Source organism: Peromyscus maniculatus, chromosome 9, assembly GCF_049852395.1.
Source record: "Peromyscus maniculatus bairdii isolate BWxNUB_F1_BW_parent chromosome 9, HU_Pman_BW_mat_3.1, whole genome shotgun sequence".
In the NCBI taxonomy this organism is placed as follows: Eukaryota; Metazoa; Chordata; class Mammalia; order Rodentia; family Cricetidae; genus Peromyscus; species Peromyscus maniculatus.
The window spans coordinates 35,322,219-35,348,442 of record NC_134860.1 but is presented as its reverse complement, the minus strand read 5'-3'; the positions used below and the strand labels follow the sequence as shown (position 1 = coordinate 35,348,442).

Sequence of the window (26,224 nt, the reverse complement as noted above, 5' to 3'; positions counted from 1 at the left end):
ACAGGAGTACTGAGCCAACAGACACAAGGATCAGATTGGGTCTGGATGACCTGGAGGTCAGGTGGTTGTTGCTTCATGGTAAGTTCAGAGCTATGATGGGGTTCTATTTCTGAGGAGGCCTTGATCCTAGGGTGAATGATGCCATGTTTCAAGGTGTCTGCCTTCCTTTGGCCTCCTCAGTTTCTCAAACAGTATTGTCAATAAGGAAAGGGAGTCAAGGCCCAGAAGCAGCCATCCAGGGTAAATGGCTAGGCACAACCAAGGCCTATTCACACACAGGAAATAAAATAATAGTGAGAAAGTGCATCGTAATCCAGAATTTCCCGGAGATTGGGCTCAGCAGGTGGCTCCTGGTTTAACAGCTCCTTCTGAAGCAGGCTCTCATCCTGGGCTGTGGCCTGTTCCAGCTCATGTGTCAGGTTCTCTGACCTAGGAGGGAAAGGCAGTTAGGACACAGTCCTGCTGGGGACCTGACATTGTCAGCTGTTAAACTGCTGCCTCCCACCACCTCAACTGTGCTGGATGCTCAACATGGATCTTTGACTTAAGTCATTGTTTGTACCCCCAAGGAATAAGAGTCACAGAGTAGCTGGGCCTAGAACTTTCCTCAGCCCTAAACACCTGTCAGAATTTGGCTAAGTAATGTTTTTTTCTGTTCTATTAGAAAGAAAGGATCTTTCTCTTACAGTCTGGGGACATCATTTTGTAAGAGCAACAACATATTGATAACATAGTCATCAGCACAACGGTGATACTCATTATTCATGATGAATTACAGACCAATCACTCTATTTTATTGATAGCCATATTGCATCCTTGCATTCTGGACACCCAAACAAGGTCATGAAGATAGCTGAGGACTCATGCCCAGGACGCACCTTGAATATGACAAACATGCAAGACAGAATCAGTCAGTAATCCTAGAGCAGCATTTCCTGAGATGTGTGCCTGAGAACACTGGCCCTGATGGACTCTGGGATCAAACAGAAACTTGTGATTTCCTTAACCAGAGCTAGGAATCTGCATCCTGACTCTTTGACAGTCTGTTACAGAACACTCCTGAAAAGGTTCTGATCTTCCCTGAAGCTGAGGCGTCTGCCTGGGTTCATTCTGGAAAGTCCTTAACCTATTCAATCCAGGGAACACGTGTCCCAGGTAATGGGAAAATGATGCACAGCACAGTATTCAAAGGTAGGAATCTCTTTTCGACAAGGGATGTTCCTAAGTCAAAATGTAATTTCAGGAAGGCATGGTGATGCATAACTTTGAATTCCATCATGGGGACAGAGAAGCAGTCAGATCTCTGTGAGTATAATGAAAGCCTGCTCAGGCCATACCAGAGCACTCAGAAGGGAGAAAGGACACCATTGCTCAGACACACTGAGTATTAAACATATTGATTCCTGGACAGAATTGTTTGTACACTCAACCTGAATAATACTCTGAAGTGTTCTTGCCCTTCTTGTAGCTGGAAGCCATGCATTTGAGCAGGAGCCCATAAATGATAGTGATCCCAAAAACAACGTACCCCCATGGCTCCACCTGCTCCCCCCAGCCTCGGTTCCTACCTCATTTGTTAGACCTCAAAGTGATGCTGCAGCTTTTCTGCCAAGTCCTTTTCCTGGGTGATCATCTCCTTCTGCTTCCACAGGACCTACAGGCGTCCCTCCAATCTTTCAAATTCCTGTTCATTAGAACATTGTGTTCTTAGTAGAGAGCTGTATACAGGCATGGACACAGTCTAATACACATGAAGCCCATACAAAGGATCAAAATAGCTGACTGATAGGTGAGGCAAGCCAAAAGAGCTTATACCTCACTCATACAAAAAGAAGTGAGCAGAATACAACATCATGCAAATGAACAGATGAGTAGGCGAAGCACACCAGCACATTGAAGAGTCTCACAACTCTGCCATCATTCCCTTAGGATTAATACTGCTGTGGGGAGTGAGCTCTGTTTGGCCAGACTCTGTTGAGATGGCTAGAGAATTTACTTCAGAAGCAGCAAAGCGTCCACCCTGGCACTAAGCTTCTCAAAAGCCCCATCTGTTCAGCCAATCACATCCAGATTGTATTCTCCACAATGGTAGACTCTCAAGGAGCACTCACAGAAAACAGGGCTCATGAGCTGCTATTCAGGCTTATGTCAGTGTGAACCAAAAGTCGGTCAAAGGGAAGAGAACACACTGCGATTTATCAAGAAAGGAGAAGGCCACATGCCACCCAAATCTATGACTATGAGTAGGACTCGTTTGGCATTTACATGGGATACTCCTCCTTGTAAGCTGCTTCCCCTCTGTGATCTCACATGAACCCTCCCAATCACATGAGCCTCAGGACCCACAATTCACTCATTCAAAGCTCTGTGCATAGTATCCTACCTATCATAACGTCATGTAGGTTTGATATGTCATTGACTCATTTCCCTCATTGGACCGCAGTTTCAAGCAGAGCAGGAGGCATAGTTTGCTAATAATTTAGTTTCTCAGAAGAGGCTAACTTCCCAGAAGTACTTGTGCATAGACACTGAAGTGAATCCCTCAGATGGCATGAGGTGGGTGGCTGAATGGATGAGAAAGGTGATGGGTGAAAGCACAGGTGGTTGGATGGGCAGACAGAGAATCCAATGAGCAAATAGTGCCAGACCTTAGCCTGACCCACCTACCTGCCCCTACCTGTTGTTGCTGTGTTTGGGGGTCACTGGTCTCTTCTTCTTGGTCCTCACAGATTAATTTCAATGCCTCCAAGTGGTGCTTCAGCAGGACCCAATCATCTATCCGATTCTTCTTCTCCTGCCTCAGCATGGCTAATTGCTCCTTAAGCTGAGTATGTTCCATTAGGACCTGGCTGTGCAGACCACTGGAAAAGACCCTCTGTATTGTAAGGCCCTGCCAGTCTCCTTCTGCCACCCCTGCCTCCAGGAACCTTCACGACAAATAGCCCCAGGTTCTCAGGAAGACGTAGCCAAGAGCACAAAATAGCCATGACAGCTACACTCAAAAGACCAAATAAGAAAGTAGCTAATTAAAAAAAAATCGAAATATTTCAGAAAACCCCAACACCAATAGGCATCTATGTCCTTTCAAAGGAAAGAGGAGTCCCTCAACTGTCCTGAACTTCAGCAATAGTGGACAAATACCCTCTGAGAGAGGAAAGAAGACCCAAGGGAAGTTTATTCTGTCTACTGTTTTCACAGAAACCAGATCTGTAAAGCCTAGGCCTGGGCTCCCAGATGCCCAGGGCTGCCTGACATTCCCCTCATAGTGCAAATTCCTTTTCTTTTCTTTCTTTTTACTTTCCTTTTCCTTTCTTCTTTCTTCCTTCCTCTCTTTCTTTCTTTTTGTTTCTTTGGTTTTTGAAACAGGGTTTCTATGCTTAACAGTCCTATCTGTCCTGGAACTCTCTGTAGACCAGACTGGCCTTGAGATCACAGAGATCTGCCTACTCTGCCTCCAGAGTACTGGAATGGCACCACCACAGCTCAGTTTGCTCTTCTACCTAGAGGCTCCTGAGGCTCCAAGACAATGGTGGGAGGAGTGGATAGTCTCTTTCATACTTAGCAAAACTAATTGCAAGAGACACAAGTCAAAGAGATGCTTGCTAAGGTGCAAAAAGGACAGAACCAGAGCTGTGGACTCTCCAGTCTACAGACAAAGGAAGGCAGAGATGAGCCACTTGGGAAATCAATAGGGTGCTTTCCTGTAATTTGAGAATCAATCTCACTCAAGACCTAGCTATACCACTCTTGGGCATATTCCCAAGGAATGCCCAATCATATCACAAGGACACATGCTCAGCTATGTTTATAGCAGCATGGTTTGTAATAGCCAGAACCTGGAAACAACCTAGATACCCTTCAACTGCAGAATGGATAAATAAAATGTGGTACATATATACAATGGAGTACTACTCAGCAGAGAAAAACAATGATATCAGGAGGTTTGCAGGCAAATGGATGGATCTAGAAAAAATCATCCTGAGTGAGATAACCCAGACTCAGAAAGACAAACATGGTATGTACTCACTCATAGGTGGATACTGGATGTAAAACAAAGGATGACTAGACTGCTACTCACAACTCCAGGGAGGCTACCTAGCAAAGAGGACCCTAAGAAAGACACAGGGATCACCCAAAGGCAGAGAAATGGATGAGATCTACATGAGCAAACTCATCCTACGTGAGGGGTAGGTAATGAAGGACAAGGGTTGGGGGAAACAGAGCTTAGGGGAGTGGGAGATTACAGCTGGATCAGGAACAAAAAGGGAGAACAAGGAAAGAGAGACCATGATAAATGAAGACCCCATGGGACTAGGAAGAATCAAAGTTCTAGAGAGGTCCCCAGAAATCCACAAAGATACCTCCACAATAGACTACTGGCAATGATGAGAGAAAGCCTGAACTGACCTACTCTGGTGTTCGGTTGGCCAAACAACCCTAACTGTCATGGTAGAACTCTCATCCAATGACTGTTGGTAGCAGATGCAGAGATCCATGGCTAGGCCCCAGGTGGTGCTTTGAGAGTCCAATCAGCGAGAAAGAGGAGGGATTGTATGAGCAAGAGATGTTGAGACCATGATTGGAAAAAGCACAGGGACATATAGCCAAACTACTGGAAACACATGAACTATGATCCAATAGCTGAGGAGCCCCCAACTGGATCATGCCCTCTGGATATGTGAGACAGTTGATTAGTTAAACTGTTTCAGAGACCCCCCCAGGCAGTGGGACCTGGACCTGTCCTTTATGCATGAGCTGGCTTTTTGGAGCCTGGGGCCTATACAGGGACACTTTGCTCACCCTGGGTGAAGGGAGTAGGGTACTGGTCCTGCCTAGACTGAATCTACCAGACTGAGGTGAATCTCCAGGGGAATCCTTGCCCTGGAAAGATGGGAATGGGGGGTGTATTGGGGGACAGGGGAGAAAAGGCAGGGTGGGAGGAGGGAGGACATGGGAATCTGTGGCAGATATGTAAAATTAAATTAAATTATAAAATTAAAAAATAATAATAAAAGAAAGGCAGAGATGGCCACTCAACAACTATTGGGGTCCATGCCAACAGGCACTTACCGATAGAAGACTGTCCGGTTGGCAAGCTCATCCACCTTCTCTGAAGTCTCGGTGTTCTCATTCTGCAATCTCTGTAGGTCAGTCATGACCTCCTCCTGCTCCATCTTCAGATCTTCATACCAAGTGTTTGGCCTGTGGGAGGGAATGGCACCAGGAACAAAGATCTTTATGAATATAGGCCTCAAGGATCATGTGAACACAAGCTGTTGTCCTGATCTACTGCAACACAGTGGAGGTCTCAGTTGGCTACTATGTACTGAAACTTCCTGGTGCTTAATTAACTTGTAATCCTAGCCCAGGCCAACAGAGACTGAGTGTTCAGATGGAGGGTGTCCTTGATGCATGTGTCCACTCAGCAAGCCTGGAGAGGCAGTCTAGCTCTCTGTTCCTAGGAGTCTATGCTAAAGGTTTTGTCCCACAAGAAACATGCAATGATGTTTCTTTTGTTTCAGGAAAAGGATTCTTGAGCCTGGGTCATTACTACCGCACGGATAGACAGAGCACATAATTCTGGAGATGAGATCCAACATCAGGACAGCTATAAAATCTCCCCAAGGGATTCCTATTTGGCATCAAGGTGAACACATAGGACAAGAGCAGAGCTGCTTAAAGTGAGGATCACAGATCTCATATCAGCACTGGAATCACCTGGAAATGTGACACAGGCAAATCATCAGGCCCACCATAGATGCCCTGCTCCCAGAGTCTGTAGGGACACACAAACATAGAAATGCTCATAAACATATAGACACAGACACAGACAGACAGACAGACAGACACACACACACACACACACACATGCCAGCAGGCATGCTCCATGCATATAGGAAAAGAGAGAGAGAGAGAGAGAGAGAGAGAGAGAGAGAGAGAGAGAGAGAAAGGCAGAGAGTGCAAGAAAGAGTGAAGGAGAGGAGAGCACACATGGGATACTGACGAAATTTGTGGAGCAATATTGTCCAAGAGTGTAACTCACGAGAAATAGAAAAACAGTGATGAGCTCCAGGACTTTCAGTCACTCATTGAAATAAATCAAGTCAGATCATGTCTGACAAGCTGCTACCAGGTTCTTCCAGCACATAATTACCTACCAGGCAAGTTCAAAGCCTCACACAAACTCACAGCAGCTAGTATCTCACACAAGCCATGTCATGGTCTTTTCAAGTGCATGCTGGGAACTCAAACAATACTACATCAGTCCCTGAGTTGTGTGACTCAGACTCCAGGCTTGGGTTTTTATTGAAGGAAGCAGAATGGTTAGAATCCCCATCTCCCTCCTGCCCAGGTTTCAAGTTCTGCCTCTTCATTGAGAGGCATTTAGGGACATGAAGTAGGGCACAGATAAACCCTGAGGGGTCAAGCTCCTAGAATCCAAGACATTAAAATGAAGATGAAGGTGACTTTGCAGATGCAAAATTGATACCAGGAAGTTTGAAACAAGAGATACCTACTGTCCACGGGTCCATTCCTTATGAAGAATAGTTGATCTCGCAGCTCATTTCTCTCCCTTGTCACCAGCGGCAGCTCCATGTTCAGCCTCTGCATCTCCTTCCTCACCCCTTTCTTGGTGAGGAGGGTTGGGTGGGATGAGGTCTCCATAGCAGCCTCTGTGGTAGATGAACACAAGTGAACTTGCATAGTGACAAGGCATAGAGGATGGGCAGACCACTCTGAAGCGTAAACAGAAAGATCACGTCTGCAACCCAGTGACAACCCAAATATTTGAGGCCAGGTGAAGATGTACCCTTTGTGGATCTCAGCTTTCCCATCATTCTGTAGAGATGTGGCTATGTAATCAGTCAGGGGTTTCCTCTGCCTCCCTACACATGCTTCAGGGAACACAGAGATGGCTTCTTCGGGCAAATTCATAGCAGCACAGGATGCAACATGCATGAACCCAGAGCCCTGAAGTCTGCCTGTGCTTTCAGAAGCCAGGAGAAAAATAACACAGTGCACAAGCACTCAGGTGTTGTGGACAGTCCCGATCTCCTGCCTGGTCACTCCAGGCCCATGGCTGGTATTGAAATGTCATACTGAGACACAGCATAGTTAACAAACTCACCAAGTCATCCAACTGCCAGCTCAGGACCTGCAGAGCTTGTACAAAGGAGCCAATCTCTGCCCTGGTTCCACATCTCTACAGCTATTTGACTACACTAGAGATCTACCTGCCCTTCTCAACTGCTGATTCAGGACCCAAAGGGACCACTGTCAAGAAGAGGTGTTCAAAGGAGTCTGCTCGACAGCCTGACGACATGATGTCTTGTCCGGAAGCACTTGTTTCTCCATGTGACTAGTGTCCACAGCCACTGCACCTAAAGGAAACTCCCGAAGCTGAAGTACAGTGATGCCTGGCCTCAGCTGGGGACACATTAGTCCCTCTGCTCCAGCTCCTCTGCCACTTTACTTGAGGGCCCAGATCTAGCCCACCTCCTCCAGGAAGCCCCCATCTCCTGCCCAGCACTCACTGTGCCTTCCCCAGAAACACTTTTGGGTTGTTTTCCTCTGAGACTCAAGGCCAGCCTCCTTCAGTCTCTCTCTGTTCTCCGGATGTTCTCCATTCTCTCTTCCAAGGAGACCCCTCAGTCTTGCCAGCAGCATGTCTATGCTCTACCCTCTAGGCACTGAAGGATGCCCTGAGGGCATTTGATGTTGCTACAACACTGGTGACATCACGGGATGCCATGAGCTCTCCAGGATACAATAGAATGTCCAGAGAAGGGACTGCTGATGTCATGGGGAACAGCCTTTGCCACCCTACAAATTGGTTCCACCTTAACTGACCATAAGCCCAGATTCACTTTCTAGGAGCCTCTCTTGGAACATAGAGGAAGCTATTCAGCACCTCCTCCTTCCAATGCCAGAGTTCTCTTAGCTTAATTGGAAGCCCCATACATAGTACATCCCATGTTGGGAACTTAGCTATTCTATCCAAACACTGCCCAGGAATATCTCATTCTTTTAAATATCCCTCTGTTCATCAATATGAGCAATTAAATACTATTACACCACAGATGATACCCCAACTCCTTTCATTTAGAATACAAACTAGGATGCAGTTCAGACACTTACATTCCTGATGAGTACCATGATATACTATCGAACACCCAGTTTTGTTCTAGGGCTGGGTATAGAAAAGCAACGTGTTGCTGTCAGTAAGAGGTCCTGCCCAGGACCTCTGACCATAAGAGACTTTAGAGGAACCAACCCCTCTCTTTTTCAAGACTGCTAGAGATAGAGTACAGCCTTCACTTGAGCCACAGGCTACAGAGCCCTTCAAAAGTGACTCACATTACTAGGAAACTACAAGTTTCTATTTTCTTTTTGTTTAAGGCAGTTAAATTGAGATAGACAGTGCTTAGCCAGAGACCTGCCATGTCATCCTGGACCTCACATCCTAGGTGCTTTTCCAGGAATTCATTAAAGCTGGTTTTCTTGGTTCTATAGCTTCTGGTTTCAAAGTAAAATAACAACAAGCACTGTATATCTTTCACAGAGAATAAATAAATAACAGGAATGTATTTATAGGACCACATGAGTGGCAAATCAAGCCTGATGAGTGGGAAACCAGGACTGTGTCCTGACCTCTGTGGTCCTAGACAGAGGGAGGATTGGGCGCATGTTAGCATCCTCTGCAGAGACAGAGTGAGGTGGAATGGACACACAGGCTGAACAACCTTCCTGAGACCCTGCAGGTTAGGTTACAAGCAGATTCCCAGTCAACCTTCCAAGGAGCTCCTGCTGAGGCCATGGTCTTTGTCTGACCCTCTGCACCATTTAAGGTCATGCAGGCATCTGTCCAAGGGATACAAAATTCTTCCATTCAGCAGCTGACAGGACAAGGAGCCAAGGTCAGGAATGGTGACCTCCTGCCATAAACTATATGACAAAAATTATGCAGAATTCATCTGTGTGAAAAATCAATGGCCTCCTGCATGGTTTGGGGTCTATGTTAGCCTTGTGCAACAGCTTTATGAGCCCAGTTCCTATATTCATTGGGTTTTCCATGATGATGCTCTTTGGCAAGCCTGGAACCAACCTGAACTGAGGTCAGAGAGCTGGATTCACAGAGTGGAGGGAACATTACTGAATTAGGTTTGCAGAGTTGGGATCTGAGGTCCAGCTCCACCACGTACCACCTGGCTGAACTTGGATCATCATTTTCCTTCCCATGTATATACCCTAGGGGAATGGCCAAGGAGCACTGTCTCTGGAATGACTGTGCCTGCCTCAGACCAGCAGGTCATCAGAAGTCAATTCAGCTCAAGCCAGTTCTCTGCAACGGGAGTAAAGATCAGGAGATAGACAGCCTTTGAGAGGATGCTTAGGCAGCAGGATCCTTGCACATGATCAGGAGATGGTGACTTTGCCACCTGCCTCCTTAGCTTAGTGCCCAGAAGAAAAGATACCAATGGGGCTGGAAGTACAGGGCCAGGGGCAGCATGGTCCTTATCAGACACGGGAAGGCAGGCTGCCACTGACTTCCAGAAGGGTAAGGATTTCCTCTTCTCCTAGCTCCACTTCAAGACTGTCTGTCATTTTTTTTCCTTCCTTCCGTCCTTCCTTCCTTCCTTCCTTCCTTCCTTCCTTCCTTCCTTCCTCCCTTCTTTCGTCCTTCCTCCTTTCTTTCTTTTTTCTTTCTTTCTCTCTTTCTTTCTTTTCCTTTCTTTTATTTCTTTTTTTCTTTTCTTCCTTCCTTCCTTCCTTCCTTCCTTCCTTCCTTTCTTTCTTTCTTTCTTTCTTTCTTTCTTTTCTTTCCTTTCCTTTCTTTCTTTCTTTCCAGACTTGCTTTGGAACTCAGAGATATGTCCACCTATGCCTCCAGTGTTCTGGGGTTAAAAGTGTGGGCAGCCACCACCCAGGTAGTTCAAGAGTCTAGGGCTCTATGCTAGGACTCTGATTCGACAGAAAGGAAGCAGGAGGTAGATGCATTCTAGTTTGATGACAAAGACAACTCCAGAACAGAGAGGCAAAGTGCCAAACTAACCCCAACACACAGTGAGAGCTACCACTGGGCTAGAGTGCTCCACACATGGAGACAGGAGACATTTCCAGGTAGGGTGGTGGACAGAGGCTGGACCCAGGCTGCAAAGGTGTCAGTGGTGGGTGCTGGGTTTCAGTCCTGGTGTCTGACAGCTGCACTCTGGCTTGTGCATGGGCTTCTCCATTCTAACCCTCCTCACTTTTCTTTCTCTTCACTTTGATGTTTATTTGAAGAAAGGGTCTCATTGTAGACTTGTCTGACCTGGAACTTGCTATGTAGAAGAAGCTGGCCTCCAGCTTACAGAAATCTGCATGCCTCTGCCTCCTGAGTCCTGGGATAAAAGGCATCCATCACAAGGCCTGGATTTCACATAACCTTCTCTCTCTCTCATATATATATATATATATATATATATATATATATATATATATATATGCATATAACCTGTGTCTCTCCATTTGCTGTGCTACTTGGCTATTAAAATGATGTTCAGTGTCTCACTAGGAGGCAGGACCACAGGCTACCCTACTGCTACACCTGGAGGCTCTTCCACTGTCTACCTCCTGTCAATCCTGGACAACATGTAGGCTGTTAGTCAATGTGGCCAAGTACAGCTTCAAGGACTGAAAGGTCCCCACTGGCTCAGGGTCCATATTTTCTTTTTGGAACTGAAGAACTGTCTGCACTGAAAGGAGCTCACAGAATGGGGAGAGGGGGCAGGGTGCCTTAGTTGGGCCTGGAGACAAACAATCTGTTCATTCTGAAATCCATAGGCCATCTACACTGCAAACCTACTACATACTGGGTCTTTCCTGCCAAAATTAAGCAGCATCAAAGATATGGTCAGTTGTCTTCTCAAAGGAGGCCAGCATCATCCCACTCTCCTTCATCTTGGCCAGGCCAAACCTGGTAGTAAACTGGTCTTCACCCTGTGCAATGAAAGATGGTCATAAGAGTCTCAAGCCATTCCAGGAAGTTCAGAACCAAAGCAGAAGACATTATCCCAATGCTGGAACCAATAGAAACAGCCAAGCAGCTGTTCGTGGCACTACTAAAAGCAGATGGTTTTTAGTGCAGCATTATAGCCATTGGGACTTGATAATCCCAAGGAGCTTGTCTCTTGTCAATTGTACACAGATGCTGTGCCACACAGAATTAGGAATCTGAGTTTTAAAAAGGGGGTTGCTTCTCCTTTCTTATGATCATTAAGCTAATACTAGAAACAATTTAGTTAATTCCAGTCAAGGAAATGAGCCAAACATACAACAGATCCACACAGGACTGCTATTGTCAACATCTTGTCATGTGAGGGAGTGCTTCATGAAGCCTCCCCTGAGGATTGATAGCCAGATAGTGCTTTTTGTTTTTTGTTTTGTTTTTGTTTTTTGCGGTGGAGACAGACATATTCTCTAATGGTGTAAACACTGGTGAGGTGCCCATGGTCCAGTAAACAACCTGTCCCTCAACCCTGCCTTTGTAAGCAGCCCTAATGAAATTCATTGTGTCATTTTAAAAAAGGCATGTACCAGGTGATGGTGGCACACATTTTAATCCCAGCACTCCGAATGCAGAGGCAGGTGGATCTCTATGAGTTCAAGGCCAGCCTGGGCTACAGAGTGAGTTCCAGGAAAAGGAGCAAAGCTACACAGAGAAACCCTGTCTTGAAAAAAAAAAAGGCAGGAAAATAGAAGGACTCGTTAGGAAGAGAAAGGAGGAAAATAGAAGGACTTGTTAGGAAGAGAAAGGAGACAAGGAGGCATGGGAAGTGCACGAGAGAGGGAAACAGGAAGTGAATATGACCAAAGAATGTCAGGATATACATACAGAAAAAGTTCATTATGAAATCCATGTTATGCACAATTAATATATGCTAATAAATGCATTTGAGGAAACAAAGTCAATGGGTCATGAGGAAGAGTAAAAACGGTTAACCTCTGGCCTCCACATAAACGGAGGGGCACCCACATGATTATGCACCCACATGTATATACAACAAATAGATATCAATCTGTATTTGCAGATCCATTGAGATACCATAACCTTTAAAAAAATTAAAGCAGAAGAAGACTTGCAGACTCTGTCTCTTTCAGGGCTGCCATGGCCCCACATGGAGTAGTTTATTTTTGGTCCTGGAGATGAGCCTGGGAATTAGGAATATTTACCCTGACCTTGTTCTATATCTGAGCTACATCTCTGGTTCCATAATGTCCTCTACTGCAGGACAGGCTTATCAGGAAGGGCTCATGTAAACACAATACACTTATGTATGGGAAGGAAGCAAACACCCATAACAGCTTCCCCCTACACTCTCACCTGAGAGCAAGGTAATTTACTCTCTCTCTCTCTCTCTCTCTCTCTCTCTCTGTGTGTGTGTGTGTGTGTGTGTGTGTGTGTGAATGCTGGAGATCAAACACAGGGCCCATGCATGGTAGGCAAGCACTCTGTCACTGAGCCCTACTCTCTAGAAATGTTTACAGACACAGCACTAGGAAGGGGTTAGGGAACATTCACACCAAGTCACTTGGGCATCCTAGTGTTGGTAATGGCCAGATTTGCTGTAGAATAAGACTCAGGACATGGACGGAAGTTGTTTTCAAGCTTTTCTCCTCCAATAACTGGTTGTGTTGAAATTCTCACACTGAGAATTTAACAAAACACCTGATCCCATCAGCACACATGGGCCTTTGTTGGTGACACCTACTTCCTGTCCAGGTCAGTCCTCACAGAAGTGTATTTTCTATGCTGTTTACACTCTCTAGCTGTTTGCCAGACAGAGGATTTCACGACCCCTGACAACCCGGAGCCTCCCTTCTCTCACACATTGTAGGTCATCAGGTCGGAGAGCAGCATCACGTGCCTCCTGTCGATGCTCATGCCATGGTTGACCATTGTGTACTGGATCTTGTTGATGATGGTTGTCCGGGCAGCCTCAATGCCCAGAGTTTTCTCCACCTAGGGAGAGCTAGGAGTGAGTGGAGGCAGTCCCTTCTGGGAGCTACCTTACTCCTACTTCTTCCCTTTTGACAAGCACAAAGCAAACACTGCTCTATTATCAAAGTAGATTGCTGTGTAATTGTTTGTGAAGCAAATCCCGGGGTCAGGAAACTGCTGGCTGATGGTCCAGATGTAATGGTACCTCATAGGTGTTATTGGAAGTCATCTGAGTGCCTTTCACACTATTGGTGGCCATGACTGCACAAAGGTTGTCACCTTCTACCAGAAGCTTGAACTTCTCTTCCTGCTCTGCTCATCAATATGGATGACAGCTCTGGACACCCCCAGGGTGCCTTGTGCCACCACCTACATTCAACACAGAATGCTTAAGATGCTGCAACCCCTAGGTCCCTACTGAGAGCCTCAGAAACAGGGCCGAAGACTGGGCTGGTAACCTAGTTCATGCCATTCTCAGCCCATTTATCACCAGCTGTGTGTGTACTCCAGGGGTGCCTAGGTACTGCTTGCGTTAGGGGAAAGGTGGTTCAGAGGACTGTGCCCCAACCCAAAGTCAGCTTGAAGAGAGAGCAGAAAAGAGACTAATGGATAGAGTTGCAGTCTCAGAACTAAGGATAAGAGAAGAAAGGCCTTTGTGCAGCTTGGGCTTTTTGATTGTCTTAGCTCAGGAAACTTCATTGATTGGAAATCTGACATCCTGATGAAATGTTCTCGAATTTTCTATAAATGTGGGATTGAAGGATTGTGATCTGCAGAGCCAGAGCCTGGTTCCTCAAGGACTACATGTTCTCCCCTCCTCTGTCCCTCCCCCAGGCCATGATCCTAAAGGAGCAGTCAGTGATGCAGAACCTCCCTGGCAGTCAGTGATGCAGAACCTCCCTGCCTGTCTCTCAGAGCTGGACCAGAGCAACAGCGCCCCCACCATGGCCCTGTGTGGCTCCAAAGGTGAGCGAAGCCCTCAGGGTTGGCTGTTTGTGTGCCCTGCCAGGGGTTTGGCTCTAGAACACGTCTTTGGTCGTAACATCACAGAAGCTCTTCATTTCTTTAAGTGCTTGTCTATAAATCATGGAGGACTGAGCTTTTGTTTGATTTGGGTGGGGACAGTTATGACTTTTGGAGAAACTGGTGGGTAATTTGGCTGACTTCCTGAGTTTGAATGTGCTTTGACTAAATTTGTCATTAGAAGTTTAACCTTAGAATTTTCAGTAATAGATTTAGTGAAGTAACAGTCTTTTTTCTTTGGCATGTTGATTTTGGTTTCCAATGCTCTTTATTCAAAAGATACTGAATTTTCTCATTGCTGTTGTTTTTTTCTTTTTGGCCTTGAGATAGAGAAAGTGCGGTACTTCACTGTCTTTTGAGAAACCCACCAGAGGATTGGTTTTTTTTTTTGTTTTTTTTTTTTTTTTTTTTTTTTTTTGTTGTTGTTGTTGTTGTTGTTGTTTTTAAATATTAGCAGGGCCTAGGTGCACTTCATAAAGCAGCCGCTAGGTGGCAGTGTAGCGGGAAGGCGCAAAGCACCATGTGAGAAACCTCTCTGGACAGACTTCCGCGGTGGAAGAGGAAGCAGCACGTGGGGCGGCGCTCCATGGTGGCCGAGGAACAGCAGCTGCTGCTCTTTTATCCTAAATCCAGAAGCGCCCGGGAAGCTGGATGTAGCTAAGAAAATGTAAGAGGCAGCTGGCGATGGAGACTGGAGTCCCAGGTCCCAGAGGGTTCCAGGTGAGGGACAGTTGTGAAGAGAGCGAAGAGAAAAGTTCCAGGATGGGATTTCAGAGAAAGTGGGATGGACCGAGCTGTAACTCGAATTACTCGAACTGGAGAGATGGCTCAGTGGTTAATAGCACTGGCTGCTTTTCCTGAGGACCCAGGTTCAATTACCACACTCACATGGCAGTTCAATACTATCTGTAGCTCCATTTCCCAGATGTCTGGCACCCTCACACAGACATACATGCAAGCAAAATGCCAATGCACATAAAAATAAACAGACATTTAAAAAATAATGACGCTGGGCATTGGTTGTACACACCTTTGATCCCAGTACTCAGGGGCAGAGACAGGAGATATCTGTGAGTGCCAAGTCAGACTGGTCTACAGAGCAGTTGACAGGACAGCCAGGGCAACACAGAGCAACCATGTCTTGAAATACTGTAGAAGAGGAGGAGGAGGAGGAGGTAAAAGAAGAAGAGGAAACAAGCCAGGCTGTGAAAATGGCTCACTGGGTAAAGTGCTTTTCACACAAGCGTGAGTCCTACATTTGAATCCCAGAACCCATGTAAGGCTGAGTGTGGAAGCTGTTGTATCTCTAATCCTAGTGTTCCTATGGTGAGCTGGGAGACAGAGACAAGAGAACCAATAGAAACACAGCCCAGTTTTCCAGGCACCCACAGGGGCAAACACAATAAAGAGGAGCAACTTGGATCGCTCAGCTGGTGAAAGAACTCGCCATGAAGCCTGATGACCTAAGTTTGTTCCTTGGAGCTCATGTAAAGTTGGAAGGAGAGGGTAGACTCCCAGAGTTCTCCTCTGATCTCAACATGCAAGCAATGGCATGCACAACCTCTCCCTATACACAGTAAAATACAATTCAAAGAGACCGTCTCTAGGTAGAAGGTAAGCACAGACACCTGAGTCCATCCACTGACCACAACACTCATGCTCACACAAACACATATACACACATATCACATACACACACACACACACACACACACACACACACACACACCACAGTTTAAAATACAGCGACAACAGAATCCCCCAGCTGCCCTGCATTGTCTCACACCTCATTCACACATCTTTAAAATACTACCTGGTAGACTTATGAATTTCAAGTTTGACACTCAATTCAGTGGCCCAGCAGAAATGGATCTAGAGCAGAATGTCCAAGTCTCAAGTTCTAGTCACCACTCTGCATGCCCTGGGAGTCATCCAGAGCATCATCTTTCCCCATGCTTTAGGAAAACACAGACTGGTCATCACTGTTCTGTATCAGGTCTTGGTCAATTCTTACCTCATCCCTCTTTCAGGAATTGTCTTGAGCCCCATGGCCATGACTGTAACAATGCCAAGGCCTCCCAGCACTGGTGTCATTGTGGGCTGCAGCTGATCTGACCATCTTCACCCCTTCTGACACAGGAGCCTCCCTCTAAGCTGGGTGTGTTTCATTTTGCTTGCTGTCTGTCTTCCAGGGAGATGGAAGCAGTGTGTGAGGTTTGATTTGTTGTCTAGTGCTCATCCTCAATGCTAGCACAGGCCCAGTGTACAGTAAGCACTTTAAACATTAAAGTCAGAAGTAGGACATGGTGGCCCATGTCTTTGATCCCAACACTCAGAAGGCAGAGGCAGGTAGATGTCTGTGAGTTTGAGGCTTGGTTGGTGTATAGCTGAGTTCCAGGACAGCCAGAGCTACATAGTAAGACACTCTCTCCAAAATCAAACAAACAAATAAAAAGTGGGCTCAAAAGTTAAGAGCACTGGCTGTTATTGTAGAGGACCTGGGTTCAATTCCCAGAAACTGTATAGAGGCTCAAACACACTCTTTTTTTTTAAAGATTTATTTATTCATTATGTATATAGTGTTCTTTTTGCATGTGTGCCTGCAGGCCAGAAGAGGGCAACCTCTAAGTGTTGCTGGGAATTGAACTCGGGACCTTTGGAAGAGCCCCCAGTGCTCTTAACTGCTGAGGGATTTCTCCAAGCATTCAAAGACACTCTTATAGCCTCCTCAGGCACCAGGAACACATGTGGTGCTCAAACATACCTGCAGGCCAAACACCTGTATACATAAAATAATGACATAAACATTGAAAAATAAAAGGGGAAAAACCAACAAAATACATAAAAATGCATTTCAAGGCTTACAAAAAGGCTCAACAAGTAAAGGTTTTTTGTCTTAAGACCTCCACATACACACATATACAAAATAATACTTTGTAAAAATAAGAAAGGTGAAAGAAAATTTAAAAAAGAACAACCTGCAGGAATTTCAATAGTACCCATCTTTATGAAGCGACAAATAGGTAGTTTGTAAAGAGTTTCAATGTAAACATGCCTTAGGCTTTGTTATACACATTGGTCTGAGTTAATTGTCATCAGAAAATTTTTATCCCAAAATTATGTTGTGCTTAAATATGGTTAAAGTAATTACCTGGTGTCAGACTCTAGAAGTTTGAACTACTTATGGATCATCAGTTGAGCTGGACAGAATTTCATTCATGTCTCTTCCTGGATCATTAGAATTCTGGCCACAAAGCCCTCAGGGATCCCCTACATATCTCATTGTCTAGAAATCCCACAAGCTTGTGAGACAAAAATGGACCAAGAATAGATTAGTAGGAACCCTCATTCCTCTGATGCAAATGAATCTTTCTACTATGGAGCAGCTTGTTGTGTGATATTTTGTTTGTGTTCTGACAAACAAAGCCAGCCTGGAGATCAGAGGGCAGAGCTAGCCACTAGTTAACCATAGAGGCCAGTCAGATGTGGCAAACACCTGTAATACCAGCATTTGGGAGGAGGAAGCAGGAAGATCAGGAGTTCAAGGCCACCCTGGACTACACAAGATAGAACCATCCTAAAATAGAAACAGAGCCCTGAGTGGTGCCTCACACCTTTGATTCCAGCACTAGGGAGGTGGAGACAGGAATATAAGTTGGATGGAGAGAGGATCTCTGCCCCATTTAGTCTGAGATTTCATAGAGGTAAGAAGTCTCTAGTGGCTGGCTACTCTCCTTCTCTGATCTTTCAGCTTTTATCCGTGATATTTGACTCCAGGTTTTTATTGTTAAGATTAATTAGGATCGAGCTTAAGTACCCCTAAGCGTGAATTTGTATATTCATTTGGAAAGATTACAGAAAGGTACAGTGAGGAAGAAAAGAACTGTACTTGGGGTTTGAAGATTTTGTAGCTTGCACAGGTGTGTGTCTGTCTGTGTTTCATTTTGGTTGGAACTTTTTTTCAGTTCTGAGAACTGGATCAAGAGCCTTGAGCATACTGGATAAGCCTTCTACCATGGGCTTGAATTTTAATCCTCCCTTCTTCTTGGCTACATTCTCCTTGGTTTCTCTGTGACTCAGTTTCCCTATCTTCTCAGTAGACAAGCTAATCATGGTACCTGTGTCTTACAGTGGCTCTGAGGACTGAGAGTCAATTTGGGAAAGCTGTGGAGACTGGGATCACCATGGGATCCACACTGAGTTTTGAGATCCCTTGGTTCCTGTCTGGTGGTGAAGAGGAGGGCAATGTTGGGGGAAATCATTCCAGGGAGGGAGAAGCTGCCTCCCTGAACAAGGAAGGTTCAGAGAGTTAGGGTGCAGCTCAAAATCCCTGAAACCAGAGGAAATAAATGACATGGAGGACAGAGCCCATTGCACAAGCCTAACAGGCCTTTTCTGCCTGGGAAACTTCCATGGTCACTCCTTTCTGTGAGCATGATTGCTCTGAGCTCTCTTGCTTCTCATTTTGGGCTAAGGTGAAATTTGAAGGTTCCCAAAAGCCCATGAGCTTGTTCTCCTGGATAACCAGAGGGGAGGAATTCCCAGACCAAGTCTCCTTGCTTAGAGACCTTAGGAGAAGGCAACCTGCAATAAGAAAATCCATTTCCTGCCTGGATGCCAAGGTTCTCCCTGGAATAAAAGGGGAAGGCCCTGGATCACATGAGTCTTACTGATAAGTCCGTCATGGTGCAAATGCAGGCTTATTATCCCAGAGGGCCTGGCCTAGGGGTCTGAGCAAAAATCTGGAAAGCCAGTGGAGGCAAAAATTTGGGAAGCTAGTAAGTACTGAGTATTGGCCAAGTGTTGGCCATTTCGTGACAGTTTTCATAGAGGCGTGGCTTGGCTTCCTGGACTGAATGCTTAGATAGTGTGTTGGGGTTTTTTTGTGTTGTTGTTTGTTTTTGTTTTTTGTTTTTTATTTTTTGTTTTTTTGGTTCTCCGAGACAGGATTTCTCTGTGTAGCTTTAGAGCCTTTCCTGGAACTCACTCTGTATTCCAGAACTCACAGAGATCTGCCTGCCCTGCCTTCTGAGTGCTGGGATTAAAGGTGTGTGCCACCACCACCCGGCTTAGTGGGTTGGTTTTTCAACTAGCTGCAGGGTCATTTCTTTAGAAAAAAAAATTTATTTTCATATTTTGAGACATTGTTTCTCTGTGTAGCCTTGGCTGTCCTGGAACTAGCTCTGTAGAGCAGGCTAACTGCCTCTGCCTCCCAAGTGCTGGGATTAAAATCATGGGCCACTGCTACCAGGCTCTTAAAAAAAATTTTTTTTGGCTAGGTGTGATGGTTCACACCTTTAATCCCACCACTCGGGAACAGAGGCAGATAAACCTCTATGAGTTCACAGGCAACTTGGTCTATATAGCAAGTTCAAGGCCAGCCAGAAATATAAAGTACGTGAAACTGTCTCAATAAATGAATAAATACATACATACATACATAAATACATAAATAAAGAAAAACACTTATATTTACTTATGTGCATGTATTTGTGCCAACATTAGTTTATGTGTACCACATATGTGTCTGGCAGCCAGAGAACACTGGATCTCCTTGAACTGGAGTCATAGGCTAATATGGATTGGGAACTGAACCCAGAGTCAGGTCCCAAAAACCTGGGACAAATGGCAGACTGTGATGCCTATTAGCAAATCAAAGCTCACCCTGACAGCCAGGCTCTCTCAATACCAGTATCTCCTCTCTGCTCTTCTCATCCCTAAACCTCACCAGCCAGGGCCTTTTTTTACTTCTCCCAGCTTCTCATTCCTGTATAGCCCAGACATTTCAGCTATGTGCTGTCTTGGTTCTTCTCACTGTCTTTCTTTTTTTCTTGGTCCTCTACTTTTGGCTTGTGGGCCCCCTCTTGACTGTCTCTCTTCTCTTCCTCTCTTCTCCCTCTCTACTTTCATGGCCAAGTTCAGTCTGCTGGCCATGTTCAATGTACTATTTCTCTCACTGCTCTAACTCCTCCAGATGCCTCTGACTGTTCTCTCCCCGTCATGGTCTTGACACCCCTTGCTCATGTGATCCCTCTTCCCTCTCTTCGGCTGGACTCCCAGAGCTCAGCCTGGTACATGGCTGTGGATCTCTGCATCTGCTTCCATCATTTACTGGATGGAGTCTCTATGATGACAGTTAGGGTATTTACCACTTTGATTACCAGGGTAGGCCAGTTCAGTCACCCTCACCACTGTTGCTAGTAGTCCAATCTGGGGTCGTCCTTATGGATTGCTGGGAATTTTCCTAGCACCAGGTTTCTCCCTAACCCATCATGTCTCCCTCTATTAAGATATCTCGTTCATTGTTCTCCCACTCTGTCCCTCGCCCCCCCCCCCCCGCTTGACCATCCGGTTCCCTCATGTTCTCATTCTCCATCACCCTCCCCTCTATTGCCGCCCATTATCCCCAGCTTACTCATCATGATCTCCTCTGTTTCCCCTTCCCCAGGTGATCTGTACATCCCTCTTAGGGTCCTTCTTGTTTCCTCGCTTCTCTGGGGCTGTGGGTTGTAGTCTGATTATCCTTGAACACTGTGCTTTAGATGAATTGAATAGGAGTCAGTTTTTTCATCATAGATGAATAATGATGTCATTAACAAATTTATTACAGAACACAGCATACCATTAGAGAGGTTTAGTGAATCATACATCTGCAGGTCTTTGCATACCTGGTACATGGAACATATTACATGCTTGCAGCTGTGGTGACCCATACCCTCATCTTTACAGAAAACAGTCTGAATTCACAACTAAGTACTAACACTCTAGCCTTTATTTCATTTTTTTTTAAATTTTTGGTGCAACAAGTAATTAAACACGGGCCCTCACTTGTCCTTCTGGGCTCTTTGTAATGCACTCAGGGAGCTGTCCTTTGTGGCCTTGTAGAACTGGTGTTCCTACAGCACCTGCCCCAGCTGTCTGCTCATTCTGCATTTTATACCAGGAAGGGGAAAGCTAAGGAAATGAGTGACTGGCAATTGACTGAAGTCTTGAACAGTTTAATATGAGCCATAATATCCATGCAATTCCAGTGTGGAATCATGCTGATCATTAAGACAGAGTTCTTCAGATGAATAGATAAGACTTGTTGATTTGATAGATAGACAGGGATGCCATTAGTATTCTATTAGATCACACAGTGCCCTGGGAGCTGCATCTTTTTTTCCTCTTAAGGTTTCCATGTGGAAGTCAGCAGCAAGGGATAGATCAAGCAGCTGAGGGTGATGGCAGCCTCTGAGGAAAAAACAGGCCATGGAGTAATGAAGGAGGAAGTATTTGTTCTCACCCAGTTCTGCGGAACCTTTCTAAACTGGTGCCTTTTGAAGGTCTTGCCAATTGTATTTTTAAATCAATACCGAAGGGTGAAGAAATCAAGTCATCTTGGAGCTGACCTTGTGCTATAAGTACTGGATGGGTCTAGTGAGGTGGCCCATGTGGTAAAGTGCATGTGGCCAACCCTGAAGACCTGAGAGAAAGGAGAGAACCAACACGTACAAATTGTCCTCTGATTCCCACTGGAGCATGTGTTTGTGCATGTATGTGTGCATGTATGTGTGCAGGTGCACACACAGACACACCTAAATAACACATGTAAAATAAATTAGAAAGCACTTGAGTGTTCTGCCCTGAAAGTAGTTGAGTTGTTCCTTCCAGGGACAGCAGTTGAAAGCAGGGAGACACCAGTCCTCAGGTCACAATATGACCATGTGTCTAGTTGACACAGCGCCAACTTTCTAAGACTTTCTTTCCTGACAAAAAGTCCATGGTGGGATGGGGGGATCAGGGATCAGGTGGATCAGTGATAGAGTTCTTGCCAAGCATCACAAGACCTTGGGTTTCCTCTCCAGCACACACACACACACACACACACACACACACACACACACACACACACCACACACCACAAAACACAAAACACAAAACAAAAACAAAAACTCCGGTGATCGTTTAGGGACTCCTATAGTGACTGAGCAGTACTGCCTACCATCTTGACATAGGAGCCTCCTAATTCATTATGACCTAAGGTAGCCACTTGAGTGTCAGGCCTTCCAGCCACAGAAACAGAGAGGAGGCCCTGCCCTTTAAGTAGGGGTTCCCAAAGTCACTTGACACTTCTGTTTATATCCCTTCAGGCAGTATTTTGTAGCTGAACCAGATCTAAGGAGGCTGGACAATGTTTCAACTCTGGGTGGCCCTGTGCTGGGTATAATAGGGAGCCCTGTCATGAGCAAAGAGACAATGGGACAGAATGGTGGAAGCAGAAAGTCTCAGCCGCTGGAGTCTGCAGATCTTGCTCATTCTTGGTTTGACAAAGGTCAGAATATGTCCCTAGACTTGTCAGAATGAAACGTTTTGGGGATACAGTGAGACCAAGAACAGCTCCTGAAAACAAAGACAAGACAGACTCCATATGCTTCATCTCATGACCTTTTGCTTTCTCACTAATGTTAGGCCTGAGGGGAGTATACATGTGTATATGTGTGTATAACATTTAAATCAGATCACATTCCCTTAGAAATAGCAAGCCATCCAAAAGGGTCCTGAGGTGAGGGAAAGGGTGACTATTAAGTGTTGAGTCACCAGCTAACACCATTTCAACCCACTATGCCCTCATCAAAGTACCAGCAGGGTACAGGACAATACATACCATGGCCCCTTCCCTTATGGTATTAATCTAGTCCCTTATAGGACAATCATGTGCCTAGTTGAGAATGTTTTAAGAAACTGCATGCAAGCCAGCCAGTGGTAAGGCATGAACTTAATGCCAGCACTCGGGAGGCAGAGCCAGGTGGATCTCTGTGAGTTCGAGGCCAGCCTGGTCTACAGAGCGAGAGCCAGGACAGCAAGACAGGCACCAAAAGCTACACAGAGAAACACTGTCTCAAAAATAAAAAAGAAAAGGAAGGAAGGAAGGAAGGAAGGAAGGAAGGAAGGAAGGAAGGAAGGAAGGAAGGAAGGAAGGAAGGGCTACACAGAGAAATCCTGTCTCAAAGAAACCCAACCAATAATCACAATAATAATCATAATAAAAATAATTTAATAAGAACAGTAATGAGAAAACTAGGTAGAATATCCAATGTATTTTATTTAATATAACAAATCCAAAATGTCATTTCAACAACAGTCAGCAAAAAAGCTTACAAATGAGACATTTTATATTATTTGTCCTGGTTTCACAAACCTATTGTGTGTCTCATCTCATATAACAGCTCAAATTCAGGAGATCAATACCTCATAGATGGCCATTCAGCCTCTCTACTTAGCCAAGGAAGTTCCCCTAGATTACTCTTTGTCCTTACGCTGACCATAAGTCACTTCCTGTGTCAATCATCCTGACCCCAAAGTGCAGTAGTTCTCAACTTGTGGGGCTTGACTCCTTTCAGGTCAAATGACCCTTTTGAGGGGTTGCCTATGACAACAGGAAAACTCAGATTTTTTTTTTACATACAATTTATAACAGTAGCAAAATTACACTTACGAAGTAGCAACAAACATAATTTTATTGTTGAGAGAGTCACCAGGACATGAGGAACTGTACTAAAGGGTTGCAGCATTAGGAAGGTTGAGAACCACTGCTCTAGTGAGAGGTCAGTAATTCTCAGTCATAAGAGCCAGAGACTCTGGTGTGGACAGACTCTAGAATCACCCTTCTTTGGAAGCTCAAGCCTGGGCTTCTCAGGCTCTCTTCCCAAGAGGAGCCTTGTAGATGTAGGAAGTTCAGGGCCACAAGAATCATCAGAGTAGCTAAGAGCATTTGCTGCTCTTCAAGAAGACCCTTGTTTGGGACCCAGGACAGGTGTTGGGTGGCTTACAGCTGCCTCAAATTCCAGCTGCAGAATATCTGACAGAGTCTTCTGGCCCAGAACAGCCTCACGTATGTAAAATCCACACAAACAGACACCCCCCCCCATACACATAAATAAAAATAAATCTTAAACAACCATGTTCTCATGCCATTCAGGTTGTCCCATGCCAAATAGACCTGGCTGACTCATTCAGCTCACACATTAGGCATGATTGGACTCTAATAAAGTTAAGTCTGAGCTGTATATCATCAGCTGGAATGAATATTAGAAATAACCCAGGGGCTGGAGAGATGGCTCAGAGGTTAAGTAACTGCTTTTCCAAAGGGCCCAGGTTCAATCCACAGCACCCAAAACATCAGTTCCCGGATGTCTGACACCCTCACACATATACATGCAGGCAAAATGTCAATACACATAAAAACAAAAAAATCTTTAAACAAAAAATAGATCTGGGCAGTGGTGGTCCACTCCTTTCAACCAGTACTCAGTAGGCAGAGGCAGGAAGATCTCTATGAATTTGAGGCCAGCCTGATCTATAGAGCAATTTCCAGCACAGCTTTCAAAGAGTTGACAGGAAACTACTATCTGCCTACACAAATCCTAATAGAAGAAGCCACATTAATCTACAAATAAATACACAGAGACTTAGTCTAATTATGAATACCCAGCCTTAGCTTGGCCTGTTACCACTCAACTTTTCTAACTTAAATTATCCCATTTCTCTTTAACTACATTTTGCCTCTGGCCTTTTTACTTTTCCTTATTCTATATATCTTTCTTTCCATCTTATTCTGTAGCTGACTGGGTGGCTGGGTGGCTGGCCTCTGGCATCCTCCTTTCCTTCTTTTCTCACTCCTCTCCTTTTTTACATATCTCCTCCTCTTTATTCTCTCTGCCCACCAGCCCCACCTATTTCTCTCTCCTAACTACTGTGCATTCCACTCTTTATTAGACCAATCAGGTATTTTGGGCAAGCAAAGTAACCCAGCTTTATAAAGTTAAACAAATGCAACATAAAAGAATGTAACACATCATTGCATCAATAAACAAATATTCCACAGCATACATGTAACCCATCCTAAACTAATATTCCACCACCACATAATTTAGTCCATAATGTACTATAGACAGGACCAGGGTTTTATGGGAAATTTACAGTGACTGAGCTATCCCTATGTTAAGATATATATGTTACTGTGTGAGTTATAAATCACAGTTTCAGGAAGAGCTAGTTATAACTGAATATTATGACTAATAAACCATAATTGGACTTAAAAAAAATAATTGTAATGGCATTCTGCCTTTTGCTGTTAAGTCAAATGTGTCCTGTAAACTGTTGATATGTTCTAAGTGGAATTTTAATGCTTTGCAGCAATAGGTAGAAAGTATTGCCGAAGTGCTGTTTTGAGTGACTAAGATCAGCAGGTAAAATATTGCTAGCTTCTAGAGTGTGTGACACCAGCCTGGGTGGAGCTCATGCTTATCTCTGTAGTTCTTTAATTAGAATAAGTTAAAGTATAAGGTATGTTCTCACTAATAAGTGCATTGTTTGATAGTATAACAACTATTGTGTCTTCTAATAAAATGTGAGCACATATGAGTGAAACCTTTTTGCATGACTTATACATCAAGGATTAATTTGGGAGTATGTATTTATTTAGTTAACAAGGACTCCTTCTACTACTGCCTATTTGTTTTGTAATCATAAACTGTAATTTACATCAGTTTGAAAAAATATTAAGTAGATGTTGGGAGCCATCTCCAGTGGTAGACAGTACCCAGCAGAAGATATAAGGAATTGGTGAGGGAAGGAGATGAGCTAAGCCATGGTGGTTGGGAGAATCTTGCAGCCTGACTGACTAGCAGCCAGAATGCTACTTTATTTATACAGAATTTAGTAGGCAGGGATACATCCATGGTGTTCCAAAACATAGATCCTATCACTTTTGTTTTTGGACATGTGTTTCACTTCCTTTTGCTCATCTTTGGTCATCATTACTAAACTATGACAGAACAGAGTTACCATTTCTAATAATTTTCCCTCAAATTTTGACATCATTAATAAACAGTTATTCTTACTCATTAACCCCATAAAACAATTTTTAGAATCTAGAGTCATATGACAGCCTGTTCTCAGGCTGGTAGCTTTGGTAGCTTCAAGGGCACTAGACCAAAACAAAATCTTCAAGCAACCCTGGGCATTTTGCCATGTCCTAAGCACTTTATTATTAACTCTTAATGATCTGAGTGCCCAAGAAAAATCCTCAGGCCAAAGCTGCTGCATTTATTATTCAAATTCCAGTATAATACAATGTTTATATTTTATATCTTTATAGGATTTATCTATATGTCTAATCCTGGCATTTTCATGTTCCTTGGTTATATGACACCACAGTGGCTCTGCATGTGCTAA

The 26,224-nt window shown here is 44.7% G+C and overlaps 1 protein-coding gene across 1 annotated transcript; it reads right to left on the bottom strand.

Moving 5' to 3' along the window:
* Positions 1 to 322: 322 nt before the first annotated feature.
* Positions 323 to 6,634, bottom strand: LOC143267285 (disks large homolog 5-like). The gene is made up of 5 exons (XM_076544586.1): positions 6,519 to 6,634; positions 5,071 to 5,202; positions 2,678 to 2,861; positions 1,569 to 1,684; positions 323 to 429 (listed from the first exon to the last, which is right to left on the bottom strand). Exons 2-4 carry the CDS (start codon positions 5,172 to 5,174, stop codon positions 1,655 to 1,657), a joined length of 318 nt encoding a protein of 105 aa, XP_076400701.1. The 5' UTR covers positions 5,175 to 5,202; positions 6,519 to 6,634; the 3' UTR covers positions 323 to 429; positions 1,569 to 1,654.
* Positions 6,635 to 26,224: the final 19,590 nt, after the last annotated feature.